The sequence below is a fragment of the Ptychodera flava genome, chromosome 17, assembly GCF_041260155.1.
Source record: "Ptychodera flava strain L36383 chromosome 17, AS_Pfla_20210202, whole genome shotgun sequence".
In the NCBI taxonomy this organism is placed as follows: Eukaryota; Metazoa; Hemichordata; class Enteropneusta; family Ptychoderidae; genus Ptychodera; species Ptychodera flava.
This window is the reverse complement of record NC_091944.1, coordinates 8,156,162-8,181,088: the sequence shown is the minus strand read 5'-3', so window position 1 is coordinate 8,181,088 and position 24,927 is coordinate 8,156,162. Positions and strand designations below refer to the sequence as shown.

Genomic DNA, 24,927 nt, shown 5'->3' with positions numbered 1-24,927 from the left:
TGTGACAGAGATAATTCGCCAATTGTGATATATTTAATCTTTGACTCCTGGATATATAACAGATTCTAGTACAATTAGCGACAAGTCACTGCAGTTGAATACTGTAACCACTTTTGGGTTCAGCTTTATCACAGTTAACGGTTACGAATAATTATGAAATCAGCGATAGAGGCGGATATTTGTCACTGGAAATATTTCCAACTGGACACCAAAGATACAGGTTAGAGGGATAAAATGCGAGCTTGAGAGTTGATCCATATAGAACGTCTTTATTAGACCAGAACACAGCGTGGTCTGTCTGATGATGGCGCGTACCATGTCTGTCGCTAGGCAACCACAGAATTGAGAAAAAATGTATCAAGCAGCCACTTATTAATGTCCGTGAACAGCTCTGTCACAATACTGTATTCAGTGAATTACATCAAACAAACGTAAATGCACACTGCTAATTGAATCCCAATTTCTAAGCATTTTTAACAGCATTATTTAATCGAAGATTATTTTGCCAAAATCGACCAAACAATCAAAACTAAACTGTTTAATAATTCCTCGAAGTTTACACATCTAAATCATAAAAGTAATTCTAAGGTCACGGCAAAGTATTCTCACTGTCATTAAACTTACAGTACTTGGTTGATCTGAACAAGCCGGTTTGGACTGAGTTACATCCATTAACTCAGGTAAAATATTAACGTTTGTCACGACGAAGATCATTAAAACAAAAGCAATTAAATTACGTTGTTTGTTTGCTTTCATTTCATTTCCCTAATTTCTATTAGCAAAATATATTTACGAATGCATTCTACTGAATGCATTCACGATACCAATATATCATATTTCAGTAATAGTTTGTACACAGTGGGTGAAGGTACCGTGCTTTGTATGACCTTTTTGTTTGTGAAGCATGGCTGACCTGACATGGTATACAGCTTAACTGAGCAGCCGCTTGGAACACAATCATATGTAAATTGCATTGTTATTGTTAAAAAGTAAGTGTGCTGGATGTTGTTCGATACCATTGCTACTCGTGCACGTTAGCATTTCCCAACATGTAGTCGTAGTATGCCTCTGTTATGGAAATCAACCAACAACTTGAATTCTAGTGGCATGTCGTGTTTTTTTGTCATCCATGAGTACTTGTCAAAATAATGGTAATTCAACCGTTTTCCATGCGGATCATTTGGGAATGGCCAGTATCCATAGAGGTGTATCTCTTGACAAAAACTTAATGCGCCAGCTAAAAGAAGCAATCCTGAAACAGATAATTGAAAAAAAAACCAAGTTCAGATTCCCCTTTGATATTATAGGGATCGTAAAGCAGCATACATCTCTGATATAAAACTTGCAACCTTCTGTTAATTCTCTTCTTTGCTTGACGATTCTTTAAAATTGTTTTGTCCTAATAAAAAATATAAATCAGAGTCACCAAAAAACTTCAGATTGGAGAAGAAAGTTACTTCGAATTTGCCAAACAACGAAATTCGTTTTGTTGCTGTTCTGTCCATCAGCTTTAACTTTTAATATTTTTCTATTATTTTTTGTTCTTTCTGCACGTACATTAAAGTACAGTCTCATATCCCCTCGCAAAGTCGTGTTGATGCTTAAACTTTGCGGCACAAGCACTTAGTTGTTACGCATACCTACGTCCAATGTTATTATTGACAACTTAACTCTAGTCCGAACTCCTTTTTAAATTATGATATTGCAAATTGTGCATGGTGAAATATATGTAAAAGGTAAAACCACATGTTTTGACATAATTTATTGACGAAATGAAAATATGACTTTCTTAAATAGAACAAAAATGGCGAGATAGTAACCTCCACGTAGGCAAAAGCGAGATGCAGGAAAGATAGCTTACAGGACAAAACAAACAAAAAAATCTTATGCACGTAAGATACATATCACTCAAAATCATATTATAATAGCTCATTACAAGTGGTCAATCGTTGCCGTCAGGTCACGTCTACAAAATAGCTTCTGAACTATGCAGTTATTTTAGATGGTCTTGATCAACCACGATCTACAACTTTGTTTTCTTATCTTCTCCACTTGACAGTGCACTTCATTATTATTTATGGTCTCTTTCAGAGGTCGCATGTTACCAAATTCTCTTAGCTCTTATATCATTTTTTTCCTTTTAAAAGTGAAACCATTCGATTGTTCGGTTAAGTATCCATATTTTCGTTGTAGCTTTATCCTTGTATTTTGATGTCAAAGAGTGAGTTCCCTTATTGATTGAATCGATAGATTTTCAGATTTGAATTTTAAATGCTAAAGTATTACCATTAACCGGAAAGAAACTCAATGGTACTTTTTAATTTTGCCTGATATTGCATCAATTAACCATTAGAAGGGATTCTACACAAGTGCAACGACACTATAGGTAAACCATACAAGGGCCTATACCTTGTATTGAGCATCATCTTAGTTTTTGTGTTCAGTAAAAGCGTCATATACGCTACTTTGTATCTTTCCTGATTCGGTGATTTTGCACGAGATAAATGGTTGAGTACAACCGTTTCAAGATAGCACTGGAGTACGGTGAAGTCACCAAAAATTCCGGCATAGACGGAAGTCATGCCGGACGTACAGCAGGTACTCAGCCTGACAACTTGAAGGGGATATGGCAAGCTTTCAATCCCCATCACAGGCGGCCCAGACGTTATTAATATTATTGAGTTTTTCCTCACTGTATTCTCTTTCAGTCCCTCTCCTTTTCTTCATGCTCTGACTGATCGGAGTAAATACAATAAATGAATATATAACCTAACTTAGCCTCTTGACTCTATTCATTTTACACCCTATTACAAGGACGTTTATCTCTCATATACACATTTTGTAATTAATTGGTCAACACAACTAATTATGCTAATCCGTGGATTTGTTAAGGATTTTATAGGTTGGTCAACATCGCGAAAAAAAGCTTTTTTGATGAGTTTGTTGATGTTGCGCATATAGTGGAGCAGCCTTAAAAACTAATTTTGTAAAATATTCCTCCCTTTATGCCTGATAAAATTTTGTAAAAGCATTTATAGAAACTCGTTAGAGTGGTTGGAACTATCAAAGCGATTCCCCTCGGGCGCAAAAACGCTTAATCTCTGAAGCATATCAAGGCGTTCAGGCGTAAGGGTCATGCTTTCCTGCACCATGAAAAGATTAATGGCGTCATTCAGGTCAAAATCATCCATAACAGACAGATTTTTAATAATATTCATTGATCAGAGAATGCATTCATTTTCATAGTCAATCGAATCTTCCTCTTCATTTTCTTCTTTGGATCGGCTCATGTCAGTCATCATTACCTTTCTCAAACATTGCATTCGTTTGGGTGAAAATTTTACAAATTTTATCAAACTCCTCTATACACTTGTCGATAGTCTTGTCTGTGTTAACAGTACCTGCCCGATCCATTTAGCTTCCTCGTGATATCTGCTTCTTGTCTGGTCAGCTTTATTGAACATTTTTTACACAAGGTTAGACGAAACAATATTATTCAAGGTGTCACGATTCTAAACTCAGGTTATCGAAAATGTAATCTTTCAGTTCATGCTGATGGTACCGGTATCAATACTCTTGTTACTAATGAGTATTTTTGTACGTTATGATGTTGATTTTCATCTATGAGCGTGCCAGAAATGCAAAAATTAACTAACTCTCAAGGTCTTTGGGTTGGCTCATTTCGGGGTTGTTTGTAAAAATCATCGTTGGGAGGTTAGTGGAATGGTTTTGGTCTCAAAGTCCATGGCTCTTACTTGGGTTACAGTAGTATTTTTCGAAAAACCTGGAGTAAATGTGTTAATGTGATTGATAATAAGATATCCTGGTAGGATAGATATGGTGCTGGTATGTCATTCCTGGGCCATGTTATTGTGATTAATCGGCTTGCTGCGACCAAACTCTTTCATCCTTTAATTTGCCTTTGTTCTCCTTCTTGCATCATTGATGAATTAACCATATATTTCTTGATTTCTTCTTGCACGGAAAACTTTGCTTGGCGAGTAAATTAATTTTTGCTCCATTGAAGTTAAGAGGGTAAAATCTTATTGAACTCTTTACTTGTTTGAAAGATTTCGGATTAAACTATTCCTAAAGACATTAGGTATGGACCATCCTTCCTTTTTTTGTGATGACTTCAATCATACTTCCCAACTTTTTTGCAATAATTTTTCAGTCTGTTCCAGATATTCTGCCTAAATTTTATCTTGAGCTGTTAAGAGTCTGAAAGTCTTATATTTTCCTAGAACAAGGAGAACTCACTTCAATCAAAGGCCTTCTCCATGACGGCCCTTTAATATCGATTAGTATTTATCTGCATGTCGCTGTGGTATAGCTACCTGTCTGTTTAATTCATCAGTTATCTCCTCTGTCTCGTCAATGCTTTGGTGTCATATTGCTTTTTCAGTTATTGGTTTTCATTTCCTTCATTTTCCAGTTTTATTCCAGTTCTTCAGGGATTGATCATCAGATGCTACGGTCTTTTTGTCTGATTTTTGCTTTTTCATCTTTAAAAATTGAGTTGATCTGACATGTACTTTTCTGTTGAAGAGTTTGATTTTAGTATTAAACTTTCATCAGAAAAAAATTTTCTGCTTCTTCTCTTCTTCTTCTTCTTCTTCTTCTCACAAACGTATGTTGAAATGTGAAGTATTATGATAAAATGAACTCCGGAATAAAATTTAGTAAGTAGACAAAAGCACAGGATTGCAAACAAACAGGCGGTGTAAATTAGAGCAGCAAGCGTCATTTACAAATAGAACAATAATAATCAAAAAACATCAAAAGGTAAAGCAGATGGTTGCTTTTAGTACCTTTTGTTTTTTATACTTTGTTTTACTTATATTTAATTACATCGCAACTTCACAAGCTACCTATATAGATATATTCATGATATTAATACTACATCTGTTCCGTTATCAAAGTTAAACTTTTCATGTAAATGTACGAAAATACTACAAAATCATGAATGTACACTATGTGCGTAAACATGACATGTAATCTCACCCGATGATGTTCTCTGTTCTTTGATTTTCCTCTCTCTTTTGAAAAACCGTTTAACCGATGCGATGTAATTGGAATGGACGTAATATAGTTTGATATTTGCATCTTCTAGGATGTCTTGGGCATTGAAAACTGGCTCTGCGTATCGACGGTAGGAAAAGGCGGCCGAATAGACCGTTGCATTACCATACTCTCGTTTCATGTAGCTGACAAGCTTTGCCGCTCCAGTCGTGTTATTAACACTGGAATAACTGCAGAACAAGAATTCATTTTTAAGGGTTTTTTTTCCAATTTTGAACAGGACAGTGCTGCTTACATTTTTGATATGTATTTGTGAGACTTTTATAATAATTCAAATGACATCTGATATATTTCTGAAAGGAATAAAAGTAGATCAATGTAATGTGTAGGCTTTCACCATATGGTAGGTTTCCGCAAAGAAAATTTCCCTTTATGCAAACTCGCACTATCTTGGTCTTATGTAACGCCCTCCACAAACAGGCACCCCATTACACGAAACTGGACTTTGCGTCTTCCAAGTCAACGATGCATAACATGAGACAGCAAAACGCAACGAAAATCTTGAACTAGTTTGGCCAATGTTCAAAAATTATAGTGAGCTCAACCATATCCCAACAGCCTAAACACAAACATTTTGGGATATATTATGGCCACGGTGTCTCCCTAGATATAGTTAATGGCAGTTAGCTAACGGACAGTGGCTGATTTCAATACTTACTTTGCTGTTAAGATAGAAGGATTGCATGTAACAAGGTTTGTTTTGGAACCAGTATCTTTAGAATAATTCCTCACCCTTGCCAAGTTGAATCTGAAAAGGAAGATATATAAAAGAATTTGTTCCAGCCAATCAGCTTGCAAGCATAGAGTAAACCTATTGATCTGGGCACAAGTTAAAATGACTAAAAACTACTTGTACATCCACAAAGATGGTTTAAGTTAATGATAGAAAAATGTATTAAGAACGATCTAAATAACTAAATAGATAAGACTAGCGCCTCTTTCCCAAATAGAATAACTATTGAGTCTCGGCCACAAGGCTTGCTTGATTAAAATACGAACAGTGCAGGGACTGACCTGATAACGAAATCTGAGGAATCTATGGACTTTCCACAATTACTGTGAAGCAGAATACCACTATTTCCAACCAAACTGCAATTTTTAAATAATTTTTCCTTGTAAGGCATTTCCTAAGGAAAAGAATAAAGATTGGTTTAAAGGTATACAGTCATCTGTAATCTAAATATGCTCATATAATGTCAAAGGGGCGTTCCTTGGTATTCAAAATGCCCATGTGAGGGCGTTGTTATTTAAAAGCGGCCACCCGCTTAAAATATGTGATTGGTTAGGTGTTATCTTTCCATGGTAACTGTGGCAAAATTGAAACAGGTGACAGTATACCTTTAAATCTATTACATAAATTATTTAACGAGGAGAAAGGAAGTATGATATACGACCATATGGTGTCAACGGATAAAGGTCAAAGAACATAAGGATTTTGTACAGGGGTTGCATATGATTTTGATACGAATACGGCGGTATTGTATAGTCTGTGTAATCAGAAGAATATATTCAAAGCGATAAAGACAATATCGCATGTAAATTAATTTACCTTAGGAAATCTGCTGTACACGTCTCGAGATACATTCAGTGATTCTCTCGTCTCAGCATCAAACGGTATTGTACCATTGAGTTCCACGTTTTCCTGAGTGACTGTGAACTCTTCGCTTGTATTACAGTCTTTTTCTAAACGGTCCCTGAAGAAAAAGCATTCGAAAGTTTTCAGTGCCGTACTCACTGTAAAACTTGTGTCAGTCAGTCTGGTTCTTGCTTTATTCGTCACATGATTGGCTTATTTCAATATTGCGAACCAATAAACCCGTCAATTAATCATGATGCAGGAAAAGCCTGCAGAACAAGCATTATTATTTTATGAACAATTCCCTATAGTAATTGCGATGTTTGCACTTAATGTGCATTCTATTTTATTTTGTTTGATCTTGTTTTGAAAACGTTATCTACCCTATAATGAATTGCGGATTAACATATATAATGATAGACTATTTCAATCCTACAAGGATAAAATAAGCTCTCTTGTCAGGGAAAAAGACTTGCAAAGTCAGTATTTTCTAACTAGTCCATTGATCAGACTGTTCATAAAACTTGTACATTGAATTGAAGAGAATTTGACTATCAATTTAAAAGATACACAAGCATTTAAAGGGTAAACTTGTTGACAAAGATTAATAGATAGATGGTTCTCATATGTGCAAACGCAAATTCCTGAGTGAACGACATCATTTGAAAACACTTGAATGAGCTCATCGTGAAAACCTTAAGGTCGTTAACCGCGCGTTGAGATATTCATCAATGTATGACATCAGTAGGCCTAATAATACTGAGTAATGCCGATCACGAGGGCGGCCAAGTGACAATATTACCAATTTCCTATCTTACTAAGTGTAGTTATCCACAAAGATTCAATTGATCAATCTTTTTTTGCAGTTGTCGTAATCAGACAGATAAATAGCTAGACATTAAAGAAGCACAGCAGTTCGGTACCATATTCCATATATAGCACAGGAGCTAATCTATAAGTCATGCCGTTAACCAGAAAGTGCAAGTGTTTTTCACGTTTCCATGGTAACTGCGGCAAAATTGGAACAGGTGACAGTACCTTTATGTTTCGGTTTTCCAACGGAACAAGTTATTCAACTTCTCTCGGTACTTCGAAGCAGTCGAAGCATGGGGAAAGTACAGAGTGACCTGAATTTACTTCAATGGTAGCAGATTCACCGGCAAATTGAAAAGTATTCAAGTTATTGTCTCAACTCATAATCATGTTATTCTACTTCGCAAGTAAATCACAATTAAATGACAAAAGTCGTCGTACTTACCTCAGTTTTCTTGCCTCTTTAGCGTTGAACTTCCAATCTCTCCGAATTGACTTGAATATAGTCGATGGAGTCACTGGTGACTTGTAAGTCACCCTGTATATAACTTGCTTACTGTGTTCCTTGACAGACCTTGACTTTGTAGTATTTTTGTCTGATACTAATTTTATTGATTCATTGACTGACATCTTTCTAGCCTTAGTCTTATTGACTGAGTCTAGTTTCCTCGTTTCATTCAATGACAATAACTTTTCAGCCTTTTTGAGTAATTTCAAGTCCATTGTTCCATTGACTGATGTTGAGACTGTGTCAAAGTTTAAAGCCTTGGAAAATGTCGTTGAATTTATCCCTGTTGACATATTATTCACGTGTTGAAAAGCTACTCCATTTCCAGCAAAGGCCCTTGTACCTGAAGTTTTATCTTCGGCTTGTGAGAGTACACTGTACACTTTCATCTGGGACACTGTATAATACTGTGTCATAGGCATGGTTACATACAACACCAATACCGCTGTCATGCAACCGGTAAACCCAGTTGTAAATCCAAATAGGAATACTAACATTTGACGCGAAGCAAATCTCCCAGTAATGAGCATCTTTGATCCTTCGACCTGCAACGAAAGTTTAAAATGTATTTTAGGTGTGAAACAATCGGGAATGGATGGGTGCATTCATGTGGATGCATGCATGCTTGTATGCTTGTATGCTTGTATGTATGTATGTATGTATGTATGTATGTATGTATGTATGTATGTATGTATGTATGTGTGTGTGTGTGTGTGTGTGTGTGTGTGTGTGTGTGTGTGTGTGTATGTATGTATGTATGTATGTATGTATGCATGTATGTATGTATGCATGTATGTATGTTTCTGCAGACATGTTCTTGGGACATATTTGAAAAATAACTCCCGGATACATTCGAGATGTTGGAAAGATGATGTTGCTGAGTCACTGGGCGTAATTGGAGACTTCTCATTTGATCAATATTCCAAATTAAAAATAATCTAATGAGAAATTTGGGAAGGTTATTTTACCAAATAGGCCCCAAATAGTAAACAAAATACATGTTATTATCACAATAAATTCATTGAATTTTACAAGGTCCTGAAAAAAAACTCAAATTATTAAGAATACGTACCGAACAGCAGGTCAATTTTCAATGTAACACGGTGAAATGATCTTGGCAATTGAGTCGAACAACTCAACCGTAGCATGCACGCCATAACTTTAATGATATCAGTCTTTCAACGCATGACATCAGTGAAATAAAAGCAATTAAGCAAATGCATATGTCAATGTTTGTTTTTGTCATTTCAATTGCTCCGATAGGCCAATGTATACATGCATCGTACAAGAATGCAATTGCATATACAATCTTTCAGTGACATTATCAAAATGAATTTTTTGTTTTGTCTTATCTGTCATGGCGGCGAAATTGAAACTTTTGCTCAAACCTTCCTAAATGAAACTCTAAACCATTCTCTTGCCAAATCAACAGTAAAGTCGGGGCACCGTGCAAAGTTTGGAACTAGCGAAACAAATCACCAACCATTTTGCAATATTTGAAATTCAAAAAGGCTGCCATCCGTGTGTTAACTCTATGGAGAAAATTAAATTTTGGATTTTCAAAAAAACTAAGACGGTAAGAGTGTTCCATTCTCCAAGAGCTTTAAAGTGAGCCCGCAAGAGGTAGATCAGAAAAGAATTGTAGAAAATTGAGAGTCCAAACAATATCTATCCCCAAGGCGCGTTCTACCTGAAAGAGTACACATACATTCTAAACGTATTAATCTACATCTATACAGGTGGCAATAAATCAAAGGACAAACAAAATTGTCAACTTGTCGTTTGCGCTGATATGGCATGGGAAGAGAATGCTGTATGACAAAAATCAACGGTTGTGCTTCGAAGACTTCATGTTACATCGACACAGAGAAATTGTACATGCCGCGAACATTGAAATACTAGCGATCAGTGGCACTCACGTTACAGTTTTCCTAAAATTGTCCATGTTTATAGGGGAGAAACGTGATTGTGGGTGCGTGGCAAAGGGCGCGAACGTATGTAGGCAAACAAACGATCTTGTGTTGAGATGGCGGTCGTGTACATACATGTAGTTTTAAATTGATGCTTAACTGAATTTAAAAGTCCCTTTGAGTGCTGTAATTTTTTCCCACCAAAATTTAAGTGTAACGTTTTACAAATTTTTATGAATTTTTCTGTAAATTGTTTCGATGATTTTGGACTAAATGGTTATTACATTTCATTGGCTATAGCTTTTTATCCAAAAATAAGTAACAATCTGAAAAAATTAACTGCGTTATATTTTATAGAGGTGACAAAAAATGACTTCGGCGCCGGTGTAAAAATACTATAGCCTTTAGTTGTAACCTCTGAGGCTCTGCGCTGTGCTTTAAGCTTAAGAGCGACGCGATAAGTACATTTTGCTACTGTCCATATTAACGGGTTAGGTTTTCTGAAATACAACAGCATAACAGAGCAAATTTCAGCTCACCTGCACGTACTCGGAATGTGGTATATCGCTCACCAGTTCAATATTTTTCAACACCAACCACTTAATTTTAAGGCGAAAATTGCGACCCTAAATTCAGACAGCATAACGGTACGAGTCTTCTTCTCCACAAGCGGTTTTCATCTACGGCAGATAAACCCCATTGTGAATAGACACTTTCTACATTCAATAAAATGATTAATAATGAGAAATAATTTATGGCCATGTCAGGTCATTTTTTATTTTTCATGGTAAAGAAATCAAACATAAGCTAATTGAAAGGTCTTATGAAATTAAAAGAAAACCTTGAATAACCAAACATCCGGCCATAAATAGTTCTCAAAATACAGTTGTTTATATTATTAAATTTCAAATTATTTTTTCAGCGTCATTTATGAATATTTTGTTTAGATTTTGACAAACTGTGTAAAATATTATTCCGATGAAAAGCAGGCATTCAGTTGTACTATTCTTTTTACATTAAGACATGGTCAAGATATGTTGTGTATTGAATAGATAAATACAGTAATTTTGAATTACGTGGCGGCAAAATTCGAAACTGATAATATTAATTTTACACAGAGCAGAAACATGGATTTCCTAGAAAAGTAAAGCCTTAATATTAAAATATGCAAAATTGATCCCCTACTATTACTTCACAGCCTACTAGGGACTTAAAATTTCAGACATCGAGTTCGAAGAGTGCTGAATCCAACAGTATCATCAAAACGTACACAAAGCCAATGTATCAGTGTTTTTGTACACCTGCATCAAAAGTACGCCCATGCTCATGTTTTTTTATGTGCAACTGTGACCAATTATCTACCAAGGCTATCAAAACAAATATGCTAATAATATGTGTAAACGGCTAAGTACTATAGAAAATCGTAATCGATTCCAGTGTAAAGAATACAATTACATGTTCACGTTTTGAAACGAGAACCCAACCGCAAATCAGATAGCTCTGAACACGTATAGGTATAATGTACAACTTTATTCAGGTTGAACGCACCTCGGGGACAGCTATAGTCGGACTCTCAAATTTCTACAATTCTTTTCTGATCTACCTCTTGTGGGGGCTCATTTAAAAGCTCTTGGAGAAAGGAAAACTTTCACAGTCGTAGTTTTTCGAAAGTCCATTATTTAATTTTTCCCCTCAGAGTTAACACAGGGATGGTGGCCATTTTGAATTTCAAATATCGCAAAATATTGGGTGATTTGTTTCGCTAGTTCCAAACTTTGCATGGTGACCCCTGACTTTTATTAACGATTTGGAAAGAGAATGGTTGAAAGTTTCATTTAGGAAGGTTGACCAAAGTTTCATTTAGGAAGGTTGACCAAAAGTTTAAGTCTTTTACTTTCGAGATACAGACTACCTTAAAGCACAGTAATTTGGTGTGCAAATTTTTCAGGGGTTTTCTCTTGTTTTTTTATATGTTCAAATAGAAATTCTAACAAATCTTGAGGTTTTTGAGATAAAAAGCACACGATTCGTTAAAGATATATTCATGATATTAAATCGCCGCAACCTGTGAAGCAGTATTTCAAAGAACGCCTACTAACTTAAACGATGTTATTGTATGTACCGCTCAGTAAATTTACACTCAAATAATTTGTTTAGAGCATATTTTTATGCATGGGTAGTTCTGCTAAATTATTTATTGAATCTAAAGTTCAACAACGACACTCTATTCTCACAAACCGTATTCAAGACTCTCATAATTGCTGAAGGCATCACTTAGTGTGACAATGCATCAAAAATGGCCTTCATCTCTGGTGAAAAAGGCATTTATTGTCTACACAAATTATAATAAATACGTATGAATGTTATTAAAAGTTAGAATCGTTTTTGATAAGAGTTGAGCTGCCTTTCTCTTCAGAAACACTGGGAAAATCCCTACATTGTATATGGGTTCAACAGGATCAAGTTCTTTTCCACTCTGCAGCATGTGAAAAAATCACTAACAATCTATGGTTCACATTTCACACCCCGTCTTTTAGGCCTTGTCCAATAAACTGTATGTGTAAAGAAAGTGAAGGTCGCCATCTTCGTAAAGGGTCAGTTTATCAGAAATGCTTTTGTATTTCTCTGAGTGCAGAGAGGCAGGCAATGTTTACATTTTAATGTAAAAGTTTATTGGCAGCCATATTTATGAGTGTACTCAAAAATATAATCTGCAAATAGAAATTAAGCTGTGCATTAGTACAAGTGTGATATAAAAGCAGACATTCATCTGATTTGATGACATACACAATACACCATGTAATAAATTAATGCCCTATCTCTACATGTACGATGTGTAGTTCAAAATGTGTTATGACAAATTTTAGTTGTCAAAGTTGGAAGCCAAATAACAGAAAAGAATAGCAATTTCCTTTCAGATTAAATTGATAGAACTTTCCTCTCCTAACGCCCCTCAGATACATTAAGAAAAGGATGATGGACCAAGCAATGAAGAAGTGCATTTAGCACAACCATTCAGAAATAACCCTGCTGACTCATCATTTTTCACACGTCCTTTTGTTGACGTTTTCTAGAGAAATCAAATGCAATGCCAGTGTTTTTGTAACACACCTATCATGATTGCTCCTTTTACACACTGTGTTGTGAATACTTCATGAAATGGTGATAGCCCAAAGAATGCTAGTTCAAGGTTTGTGACAAGAGATTTAAAAGCTGACAAAAGCTTCAGTAAACTGTGTCTATATTTCATGAGACACACTATATTTAACATGAAACATCATTACAGAAAAACCTTTTCATGTCACATCTTTCATACTATTTCAAAAAATAACTTAGCCAAGTGTCCAATATCTTTGACATCATCTGCTAAGGGAATGATATTTTATCACATCAACAATGTGTGCTCACTACGTCCCTCGCCCACATATGGTGTATTAAAAGAAGAGATGCAGTTGTTCTTCAAACATTTTCCTGCCAAGTCAAACAATTGCCATCCTGCCATGTCAGTGAAAGGTTGTAAATATTCAACATTTATTTTCACTGACGCAGAATTAAATAGAAGAAATTAAACTGTATAATTCTTGAGTTCAGTTTGGCAGTTTGACCCCGCTGGCTTCTTCAATCTACCTTAACATGGTATTTTCTATTGGCCTTGTCTGGCTGTTACATGCCGACATGACTGAATTTCACTTCAACTTCACATGAGAATGGCTGGCGAATGCCAGCTTCTGGACATCCTGAAAATCAATGCAATAACCTACAGCTTGGCAGGATGGGGGTTAAACAGAGACTGGTATTAAGATGGTTTGGTTGCTTCATGGAATACAATGCATGATGAGAAAAGTTTCAGTCTTTGACACCATGGTTTGACCCAAGGCCTATTGTTATCAATTATGATATTGGAACTGTTCACATGAAATTGGGGTGAACACGTTGAAGCTGGCCTTGAACTTGTATCTGCTGATTTGTAGGATACTACGATTCAACAAACAGTTTGAAATAGATGGTGCAGACTAGATTTTGTGACTGGATATAGGGGATGGTGTTCCCAGAGTGGATTGCTGCAGTGTTTGATAATTGATCCACCAAAGCTAGGCTGCCATTCGTCTGTTGCTGAGAGCACTGATGAAGATCACATCATTGCCAGGACATCATGTAGGGGTTTACTCAACAGCAAATCTTTCAGTTTCTTCAGTTGAGGCTTCATCTTGTCTGGAAGGTCACCTGCAAAACAATGCACATAGGAGGAAATAATGAACCAAATATATTTCAAATCTTGTGACTGACAATTACAGGTTCACTGAAAATTTGCTTGACTGGAAAGTCTGTCATTCAAGTATGCTGACGTGTTGGTTTCAGTGCTCTAATATAATGGACCTTCCAGTGTACAAATATATATTGGCATATATATATGTGAATTAATTGGAGATAATTTATGCAAAGAAATTAATTAAGAAATGAGACAAGTGTAGTTTGCTGGTATGGATGTGTAGGAGTAAGACATGCTAGGTGAAATGGATGCAACTCTTTCTTTCACTCAAACAGACACTTAATTCTGCTGTATGGTCATAGGGTAGCATATATATGTTAATTAATTGGAGATAATTTATGCAAAGAAATTAATAAAGAAATGAAACAGGTGAAGTTTGCATGTATGGATGTATATGTGTAAGACATGCTAGGTGAAATGGGTACACACTCTTTCTTTCATTACAGCAGGCAATGCATTGTGCTTTATAGCCATAGGCTAGCATATAGATGCTAATTAGAATGGAGATAATTTATGCAAAGAAATTAATTAAGAAATGAGATAAGTGTAGTTTGTTAGTATGAATGTATATGTGTAAGACATGCTAGGTGTAATGGGTGCACACTCTTTCGTTCATTACAGCAGGCAATGCATTGTGCTTTATAGCCATAGGCTAGCATATAGATGCTAATTAGAATGGAGATAATTTATGCAAAGAAATTAATTCAGAAATGAGATAAGTGTAGTTTGTTAGTATGAATGTATATGTGTAAGACATGCTAGGTGTAATGGGTGCACACTCTTTCGTTCATTACAGCAGGCAATGCATTGTGCTTTATAGCCATAGGCTAGCATATAGATGCTAATTAGAATGGAGATAATTCATGCAAAGGAATTAATTCAGAAATGAGACAAGTGTAGTATGTTAGTATGGATGTATATGTGTAAGACATGCTAGGTGTAATGTGTGCACACTCTTTCTTTCATTCCGGCAGACACTACATTCTGTCGTATAGCCACAGGCTAGCATACTAGACGTCTAATAGAATGGAGATAATTTATGCAAAGAAATTAATTAAGAAATGAGACAAGTGTAGCTTGTTAGTATGGATGTATATGAGTAAGACATGCTAGTTGAAATTGATGCACACTCTCTCTTTCAATCAGGCAGACACTATATTCTGCTGTATGGCCATAGGTTAGCATATATATGTTAGGGAGCGTTCAGTTTTTACGGCCGGGGGTGGGCCGGCAAAATCCAGAGAGGGGGGGGGTCATCTCAAATTTAAAAACTGCAAAGGGGGGGTCATGTATTTTTCAAACAGCTCAGAGGGGGGTCACTTAATTTTCATAAGTATCCGTCCCGTCAACAAGCAGTTTCAGTGTTCAGAAATATTCTGAGAGATAAAAATGATTCGCTGCATGATTTTATTCTCTGAAGTCATTTAATTGTAAATCTGAACAAAAATATAATTATCTATCACATGAACATCTTGACTTGGCAACTCTGAGGCATGTCTTATTGTCAATGGAGCTCACTGAGGGCAATGAACAATTCCTATTACTTACATATTAGAGATATGGCAAGTTTTAAACAGTTACCTGTAGACTACTAGTACCATGAAAAGTTAAATAATTCTTTTAGGTGAAATTCTAAAATCCAATTTCCTGCACACATATCCATTTGTAACCACCCTAGTCTAATCAAGTACATTAATATTAATAATCAAGAGTACATAAATACACAGATTTACCTATTTTTGTATTGGAAAAAAATTGTTTATAGTTTCCTCATAGACTCCCATGTACAGTGAATCTACATTTTTGTGAAATTCCAAAATCCAATTTTTGGCAAACACATCCATTTGTTACCACCCTAGTCTAATCAAATACATTCATATTAATAATCAGGAGTACATAAATACACAGATTTACCTATTTTTGTATTGGAAAAAAAATTATTCATAGTTTCCTCATAGACTCCCATGTACAGTGAATCTACATTTCGGTGAAATTCCAAAATCCAATTTCTGGCGAACACATCCATTTGTTACCACCCTAGTCTAATCAAGTTCATTGATGTTAATAATCGGGAGTACATAAATACACAGATTTACCTATTTTTGTATTGGAAAAAAAAATTATTTATAGTTTCCTCGTAGACTCCCATGTATAGTGGATGAACACGTTCAGTGAAATTTCAAAATCAGATTTCTTGTACACATAATATGCACCTTTAACCATCATATTCTAATCAAGTACAATTATGTTAATTATTCAACGTCTGTATATGCTCATGTATAGCAAGTTTTTCATTCCAAAAAAAATTGTTCACAATTTTATCATAGACTCGTATGTATAGTGGATGAACATTTTTGGTGAAATTCTAAATTCAATTTTTTGTCCACATACCAGTTGTAAGTACATTTATGTCAATGATCAAACATCTATAAATGCATAGATATAGTTTTGTATTAAAATAGTATTTAATAGTTTCTCATACACTATCATGTATAGTGAATCAACATTATCAACAGCTGATCATCAATTAAATCCAATATCAAAATTTTTATGCACACGCTTCCGCAAAAATATTGCGATCTACATGTAATTTCTGTCTAATCCCTTCAAGGGTAATTTCAAAATCATAGCAAGTCAGAAGGGGAAATTTGAACATTAACACTTTGTGAGTTTGTGAGGAGGGTCATTTGAAAATATCTGAGAATTTTTTTTTTGATTCTATCCCTCCGAGGTGTATGGTTGTGCAGCTTTACTCAAGCAATGTGGGAGGGGGGGGGGGGTCATGAAATTTTTGTCATCTTAAAAGGGGGGGGGTCATCAATTTTTTGGTACAATGGGTAGGGGAGGTTCACTTATTTTGCTTGATGCCCAGGAAGAATTTGCCGGCCCACCCCCGGCCATAATAACTGAACGCTCCCTTAATTAGAATGGAGATAATTTATGCAAAGAAATTGATAAAGAAATGAAACAGGTGAAGTTTGCATGTATGAATGTATATGTGTAAGACATGCTAGGTGTAATGGGTGCACACTCTTTCGTTCATTACAGCAGGCAATGCATTGTGCTTTATAGCCATAGGCTAGCATATAGATGCTAATTAGAATGGAGATAATTTATGCAAAGAAATTAATTAAGAAATGAGATAAGTGTAGTTTGTTAGTATGGATTTATATGTGTAAGCCATGCTAGGTGTAATGTGTGCACACTCTTTCTTTCATTCCGGCAGACACTACATTCTGTCGTATAGCCACAGGCTAGCATACTAGACGTCTAATAGAATGGAGATAATTTATGCAAAGAAAGTAATTAAGAAATGAGATAAGTGTAGTTTGTTAGTATGGATGTATATGTGTAAGACATGCTAGGTGTAATGGGTACACACTCTTTCTTTCATTCAAGCAGACAATGCATTGTGCTTTATAGCCATAGGCTAGCTTGGATGCCAGGTGCTAATTAGAATGGAGATAATTTATGCAAAGAAATTAATTAGTAAATGATGTGTTTTTGTTGATACATGTACAAAGAACCTTGTACATTTGATTGATGTTCACCTGACTTCAAAATATAGGAGGAAAGTGACTTGCAAGCTGCTAGCTTCCACACCATAGTTTTGGCTGCTAGGTTTTGGCTGCTAGCTTCAGCCGAGTTTGCTTGCCATCGAGTCGAATGCCTGTGCACATCATCTCCATAAAATCGCTTACCTTTAGCCTTGTTTATGTTCACCATATCTAGTTACAACAGGGGAACCGTCTTAAAACAGTGATTTCCTCTCTAACGGCGAAACTCACGTTGTAGCAATGACAAATCTTTCATGCCATAACTCTACCTCAGTACAGGCACTCATTCGCGGTTTGTTTTCAAAATATTCAATATGAAGGCCTGTTCGGTAATTCAATCAATCAATCAATCTTTATTTACTCGACACATACTAACAGAGAGTATGGTATGGTACATCAAGATGTGTTACAAATGTAAGTGAACAATACAGAGAAAGAAAAACAACCATTCATCTCTATGATACGAAAACATGCACTAATTACATTCATTGGAGCTGCTTGAGCTCAGTATAAACATGTGCTCTTTACGAAAACAGTAAAAATCTGAACGACAAATGAACAAAAGTTACCGGGACATTTTTCAGCCCGGAGCTGCTGGAGGGTTCAGCATACATTTGTATTCTTTAGAAATACAGCTAGATCAAGAACATTTTGTTCCATTAACTTTTTAACAACTTCTTCTTTTTCTAAGAGACTATAACATTTACAAAAATCTGTACCACTACTTTGTCCCAATAAAATTCTTTCTGAAGTATGATTTTTACATGAAAATAATAAATGAAACTCATCATCAATTTCATTATAATCACATCTCTGACAGATTCTTTCACTCAAAGGTAATCTAGGTTTACTTTTTCTTCCCATTTCAATACCCAAGTTATGGTCACTCAATCTGAATTTGGACAAATGTTTACGGAGTGTAAAGTCAGACAAGCAATCTAAGTAATTTTCGAAGACAAACTCAGTTTTGAAAATTCTATATGTACGTAATTTGTTACCATTTCCATTTTTTCTTACATCATCAAACAGATTTCTCCTCCATGAACCCAAATATTCACTTGTAAGATTTTATTTTATTTTCTTCTTCAGTTGACAATATGATTTCACTCCCAATGAACTGAAAACATGCATATGATTACAATCCCCCAAATTGCGATTAATAAATTTCACCCAAGGAGATTGAATTTTTTGAAGGCAAACTGTTCAGTCTACACACATATCTTATAACAGACGTATAGAGTGAGATCTTCAATGGTAGTCTACCCAACTCAGCTCTTATGCCTTCCAAAGGAGTACCTTTACTGACTCCTAGAATAAATCTGTAAAACGACATACAAAGACTTTCAAGACAATTATCAGTACTAGTGATTTCTGTTGCCCAAATTTCAGAAGCATATAATAATAATATTTATTTCTTACACGCACTACACATACGTCTCAGTGCGATTTACATATTTTAAGAAAGAAACAAACACATACTAAAAACCAGCAACAGCAATAGAAGAAAACGAAAACAAACAATGTCAAAATCTATCAACACCTGTACCATTCTCGTACAATAAACAAAAGACGGTGATAAAAAAAATTTAAAAAAATTAATTGATAAAAATAAAATAAAACAAAAGACGGTGATTAAAAATCATTATGAAAGCAGCAGAATAAATTAAAAATCCCAGTTAAAAAGTCCCAGTTAAAAACCATACAGAAGATGATCCTAAAAACTCAATCACAAATAGCACTGATTAAAAAGATGAGTTTTTAAAAGACGTTTAAAACAGTCAACAGATCTGGCGTTGCGAATCACTGGCGGTAGCGAATTCCACAGAGCAGGTGCACAAACAGAGAATGCTCTCTGCCCATATGCCTTATTAAAGTTTCCATGAGGTGGCACCAACCGCAGAGAGTCAGCTGATCTGAGATCTCTCACTGGGGTGTAAATTTCAAGCAAATCAATTAAATAAAGAGGTGCGAAGCGATGAATGGTTTTATAGGTGATTAACAAAATTTTGAATCTGATGCGAGCACCAACAGGCAGCCAATGCAGATCAATAAGAACAGGTGTGATGTGATCGAACGGGTTGATTCAAATAATATTAATTCTATATGGTGCAATATTCACTAAGTCTTGTTATCAGTGCTTTATTATTTGACACAATTTTGACAAGGTAATAAATTCATGTACCCTTGACAGCATTTTATCAGTAGTTCATAAGTGAGAGAGAGAGAGAGAGAGAGAGATATGATTGGTGGATTGTGTTAAGAAAGGGAAAATACAATTTCTTCTGATCCCTTGCTATATTTTGGTCCAATGTTAATTTCAGTGTTGTTCCTTCTGTGTGTCTGTTTCAGGCTCTTTCTTTGAGAAAGAGGTGTTTCTGCAATCAGCGCCTACGTCACCCACGCTGTGTTTCCAAACAAGTCATGGGAATCCTTTGTAGACAGCCAGATCAGATTTCTGGATCACAGACTCAATTCCCCATGCCAAGGAAATATCCCAGCATCCCCCTTTCAAACTGTTGTCTCTGTGTGATGCAGTGTCTGAAATGCTCCTTGGTTTTGATCTCCTTCAGGGATTAGCCAGCTGTGGAAATGCAGCTATCTGTTGGCGGGGTAGCGGGATCGCTATGCGGGTCAAAGGTCAACCCCGCCACGGCGGGGTTGACCTTTGACTTGCATAGCAATCCCCGCTACCCCGCCGACAGATAGCTGCGTTTCCACAGCTAGGGATTAGCCAGTGTCATTTATATTTCTAAATCCAAATTTTACCCCGATCCTGCCAGACAGTTTCACATCCCCATCAGTGAAAAGTGGTATTGAGTCAAATCTGTGCATATTTTCACCTAATTCGCTTGGTATGTTATTGCAGGTTTAGTCAGTGAAACTCACAATTGAAATAGGTATGCAGGGGCCTTGAAAATTCAAATAAATTGTGATAGTGCGATATATGAGACTAGTTATGCCTCACTGATGTTAACAAAGATGATTTGATCATGACATATGAACCTAGCAGGATAAATCAATCAAAACTGTTGGCTCAAACACTCAGTGCACTTCATGCGTGCCCAGAGTGTGAGTGACATTTGTGAAACTGTGTTTGTAAAAATTAAGATGAATGTCCACTCTTAATCCTTATCCTGCCAACTTGACATGTCACAATCAGATCAAGTTTGTTAAAACCAGTGGGGTGTAACATGTCCCACATGTTGCATTTTCACAAAGACTTGAACATTTGAAATCTCCTGAAAACATAGATACTGTAATTTAACATGATTCTTACATGTACTTGTTAAACCTGCTATAACTTACCATGTGAAGTAGGTAAAAATACAGATAAATTTTGACTCAATATCACCTTTTGCTGATTTTGCATATTACAAAGTGACATATCTGGCAGGATAAGAGGTTACACGTTCATCACACATTTATTCCATGTTACTGCATTTTACTCTATGTAATTCACTTCACATAAATCATAGCAGACGTATTACACACATTAGGATTTCTGATGTTGATGTGCAGATTGTAATAGATAAAACCACATTTGTGTAGCCGAGGACATGGTGATGTCAAGTATTGTAAATGACTGTTGGAGTAAATTTCTCTGTACAGTGACTTCCTTGATTTTAGTTATGGCGTTTCAAATGATGATATAAAATGCTGTCAAATACGGAATGAAAAACTGTGAGTCGCACAGACAACCTTTTTTCTCCTTGCGTACATCATTTTTAAAGATTCTGAATGTATCTATTAATTGTTTCAGTCTCTGTCATTTCGTTGTCTTGTATGGTTAACTCAGGTTCAGTGAAACAGAGAATATTATATGATCAGTACGACCCCTGCATGAATGTAGTGGATAAATTATCTATAAACTCTCATGTTTGAGTGTTTTAAAATTTTACATTTACAGACTCACATGTTAGGTACCTTAAACCTTCATTACTTTAACTTTTGATGTGTTTTCTAGTGCTGTTGTAAAGTTTTTGATATAGAGACTCTCGTTCTTTGCCATAAATTAAGTCAAATTACCTTGTGTTCTACTTGTCATCGCAGGCTGTATGTGTGTATTATGTTCAACATTATCTTTATCAACTGAATTTTTAGCCAAGTAGAGTGCTCTTGTTCACAATAACATACTGTATTGACCATATGCATTTTGTTGGCACACCAAGTAATCTGTATTTCAACATAAAGTATTATGCGCCTTGAAAGTGAAATGCTTAAACTTGAGTATCATGAAGTTTTACATGTTTGACAGCCTAGGTGCTATACTACAGGTGTACTACATTTTAGAAGTGCAAGAACCACTCATTTTAGATATTTAGACAATCTTTGCATTTAAAATGCTGATCCTTGCTGATTTCATAAAATGTTGCAGGTTGTAAATGTTTTAACCTTTGTTAAAAAATGTAATTGCGAATGTCTTCAGAGAAAGCAATGCAATAAATCTGAAATAAAGTCACTTTGTGAGCCATTTCGGTATTGGAGTAACATTTGTTTCTTGATCTCTCTAAGCTCACAGCCCAGTCAGAAAATTAAGACTCCTGATGTATTATGTTGATTAGCTGCAGTAATTGTAGCCTTGGCTGGCCATGGGGCTCGGGCTTCTGTCGTGCATCTTGGGCTATGCCCCAACCAAACATAGTGTAAGCCGCACGATAGAAGCCAAAACCCCACGGCCAACCACGGCTACTTATATTGCAGCTGTATGTTGATATCATCAAAGCGTTTGTAACTCACTATAGTCTGTTGTACAACTGTAACTACAAATGTGACAATGTATCACAATAAGTGATGTTTCCATGAAAATATAGAATACCCGAGACTGTGGAAGATTTTCAATAGTTCACTTTAAGGTAAAATGCACCTTGGGGGACAGATATTCAGACTCTCAAACCTTTACATACCTTTGTGGGTGACCACTTGTTGGGGCTCATTTTGAAACTCACTGAGTACATAAAATTTTCACTGGCTTCTTTTTGTGAAAATCGAAAATGTGATTTTTCCTCCTAGAGTTTACGTAGGGATGGCAGCCAAGTTCGAATTTCAAAATGTTAGAAAATCTTGCATGGTTATTTTATGACAAAAATTTGCACAGTGACCCCAAATTTTTATTCTTGATTTTAAAATGGAATGATTTAAAGTTCCCACAGAGAATTAGAGCAAAATATTAACCTTTCAATTTTGAGGTCTGTATTAGCTAAATAATGAGAAATTTCAAGTAAAAAGAGATAAAATTAGCTTTTCAAAGCATTGCACAAATTACTAGCGGTTTATTCACACAAAATAAAAGTGCAGTCATGTCTGCCAGTTTAGGCGATAAAAAAGACCCAGTTAGTCCAAGAATACATTGAAAATGAGATGTGATCGACTGAAGTCCACAGAAGTTTAAGGATACTGGTATGAACTTGACACAGTACTTTTGACTGCACTTTAACACTTCTTAGATCAAAATTATTTTCACCATGTCTGACGTAAAAAGGCAAGACCACTGTATTGTTTTTCTGCTGCCGTTGATGAATACAAGATTGTTAATGGTCAAACAAGATTTAAAGCGTTTATCTACAATATAAGGTTAGGAGTTACCAATATTTTATTTGAAAAGTTTGAATTTTTTAAAGTACTTCTGGATTTGCTCCTTTGGATAGGGTTTTGAAGCCAAGCAGGTTGGTATGTTTTCCGGCTGTTCAATCCACAGTTTGTGGTCTATATTATCCTCTTGTAACTTGTCAGAAAGCTTCCGAACACTGTCTTCATCTTTAGCCTGAAAGTAATCACAATAGCATCAAATGTTACTTGACATCAACCTAAATTTTATCTGTTTCCCTTCAGTGTCTATATGGATATGCACACTGCTCAAATTCCAGTCTGACAATCAAAAAATAGAGGGGCTGTATGTGTCTGATTTAATTTCCTCTGTATATTCAGTAAATGGGGACAATTTATCTTGTTGGGGGTCTGCTGAGAGAATCAGAGTAAGAACTATTTGTTGGGAAAAACTTCCTTGGAGTATGCTGCCAAATCTTCTCCTATCACTTTCATAGGATATACTGTAAATTGACTAATGCCAAACTGCACTTTAAACTTTTTCAAGGTTGGATTTGATATACGGTACATGTATTTCTTCTGAGTAACATACATCATATTAAACTCAGCTGATTTCAGATACATGGGGCTGAAAGGAAGTACTACTCTGTCACTTAAGTTTGTTATACAAATTAAGAGCCTTTTGGACATCGAAACTTGTATTAGAAGTAGTATGCAGAGAAAATTTGAAACAAAACTCATGTCAGCTACCTTTTTAGCTGTGGAAACGCAGCTATCTTTTGGCGGGGTAGCGGGGATCGCTATGCGGGTCAAGGTCAACCCCGCCACCGATACGGGGTTGACCTTTGACCCGCATAGCGATCCCCGCTACCCTGCCAACAGATAGCTGCGTTTCCACAGCTACTACTTTTTCAGTACTTATTGTTTGATTTTGCATTTCAAAAAATTATCAAATCTCACCTCAAGTACAACCTTGTGCATATGATCTAAATCTGACGTATATTGTTGTACATTTGGATCACTGTGGAACGTGTGTAACACGGCAGTACATGCGTGACAGGCCTATTTCGGTTGTTAGGAGTGAGCGGATGGAGAAAAAGAAACAAAAGTTTGAAAGTTAGATGGACAGTAGAGGGCGATATTACGTAAAATATTCTTGTTTCAATCCAGGGTTTCAATGTGTATATGGATTGGGAAATCGTTTCACTTTTGATTCGTCATGGGGTGCGGGGAGGCCCAAGACATTTACAGGCCAAAGTGTCACTGTGAAATGGGCATTGAACAGACGCGAGACGTTTTGAACTTTTGGAACTGGTAGAGCGCGGTCTCTAGATTTAGTCATTATTTTCAAAATAAATCATTGCATCGAATACATCATCGTTTTACATACATCATTCGACCAATACCTGTGCTATGATGGCTCCTGTTGGCCATTTCAGCGTGTGTAGAAGATCACTTCTAACAACCACATATTGAACCATGGACGCTGCCATATTTGTTGATGTGCTTCTGGGTAAGTTAGTTTCCAAATCAATAAACTAATTATACTCCTCACAATACTTGTCCCTTTTCCATTAACTGCTAAAATATAAGATTAAATTGTAATACTGTACATGAACGGGTTGAAGGTCTTTTGGCATTCACACTTCTGTCATGCCTTTTACGTC

General features: G+C 35.9%; 2 protein-coding genes across 2 annotated transcripts; both read right to left on the bottom strand.

The window, feature by feature from the left end:
• Positions 1-813: 813 nt before the first annotated feature.
• On the bottom strand, positions 814-8,518 carry LOC139116456 (CMP-N-acetylneuraminate-poly-alpha-2,8-sialyltransferase-like). The gene is made up of 6 exons (XM_070679081.1): positions 7,917-8,518; positions 6,632-6,776; positions 6,097-6,209; positions 5,741-5,830; positions 5,005-5,252; positions 814-1,252 (listed from the first exon to the last, which is right to left on the bottom strand). The coding sequence occupies exons 1-6, from the start codon at positions 8,507-8,509 to the stop codon at positions 1,035-1,037; spliced, it is 1,407 nt and encodes a 468-aa protein (XP_070535182.1). The 5' UTR covers positions 8,510-8,518; the 3' UTR covers positions 814-1,034.
• Positions 8,519-22,950: 14,432 nt separating this feature from the next.
• LOC139115304 (putative peptidyl-tRNA hydrolase PTRHD1) lies at positions 22,951-24,857 on the bottom strand. The gene is made up of 3 exons (XM_070677323.1): positions 24,667-24,857; positions 24,221-24,322; positions 22,951-23,477 (listed from the first exon to the last, which is right to left on the bottom strand). The coding sequence occupies exons 1-3, from the start codon at positions 24,751-24,753 to the stop codon at positions 23,307-23,309; spliced, it is 360 nt and encodes a 119-aa protein (XP_070533424.1). The 5' UTR covers positions 24,754-24,857; the 3' UTR covers positions 22,951-23,306.
• Positions 24,858-24,927: the final 70 nt, after the last annotated feature.

Bases quoted from the DNA above. Each gene is read 5' to 3' on its own strand.
- LOC139115304 (XM_070677323.1), bottom strand. From the start codon at position 24,753: ATGGCAGCGTCCATGGTTCAATATGTGGTTGTTAGAAGTGATCTTCTA. The intron at 24,323-24,666 runs GTATTGGTCGAA...CAACCGAAATAG, and splicing joins CAGGAGCCATCATAGCACAG to GCCTGTCACGCATGTACTGC. The intron at 23,478-24,220 runs GTGAGATTTGAT...GATTACTTTCAG, and splicing joins TGCACAAGGTTGTACTTGAG to GCTAAAGATGAAGACAGTGT.
- LOC139116456 (XM_070679081.1), bottom strand. From the start codon at position 8,509: ATGCTCATTACTGGGAGATTTGCTTCGCGTCAAATGTTAGTATTCCTA. The intron at 6,210-6,631 runs GTAAATTAATTT...TCTTTTCCTTAG, and splicing joins TGTACAGCAGATTTCCTAAG to GAAATGCCTTACAAGGAAAA. The intron at 1,253-5,004 runs GTGAGATTACAT...TATCTGTTTCAG, and splicing joins AGAACAGAGAACATCATCGG to GATTGCTTCTTTTAGCTGGC.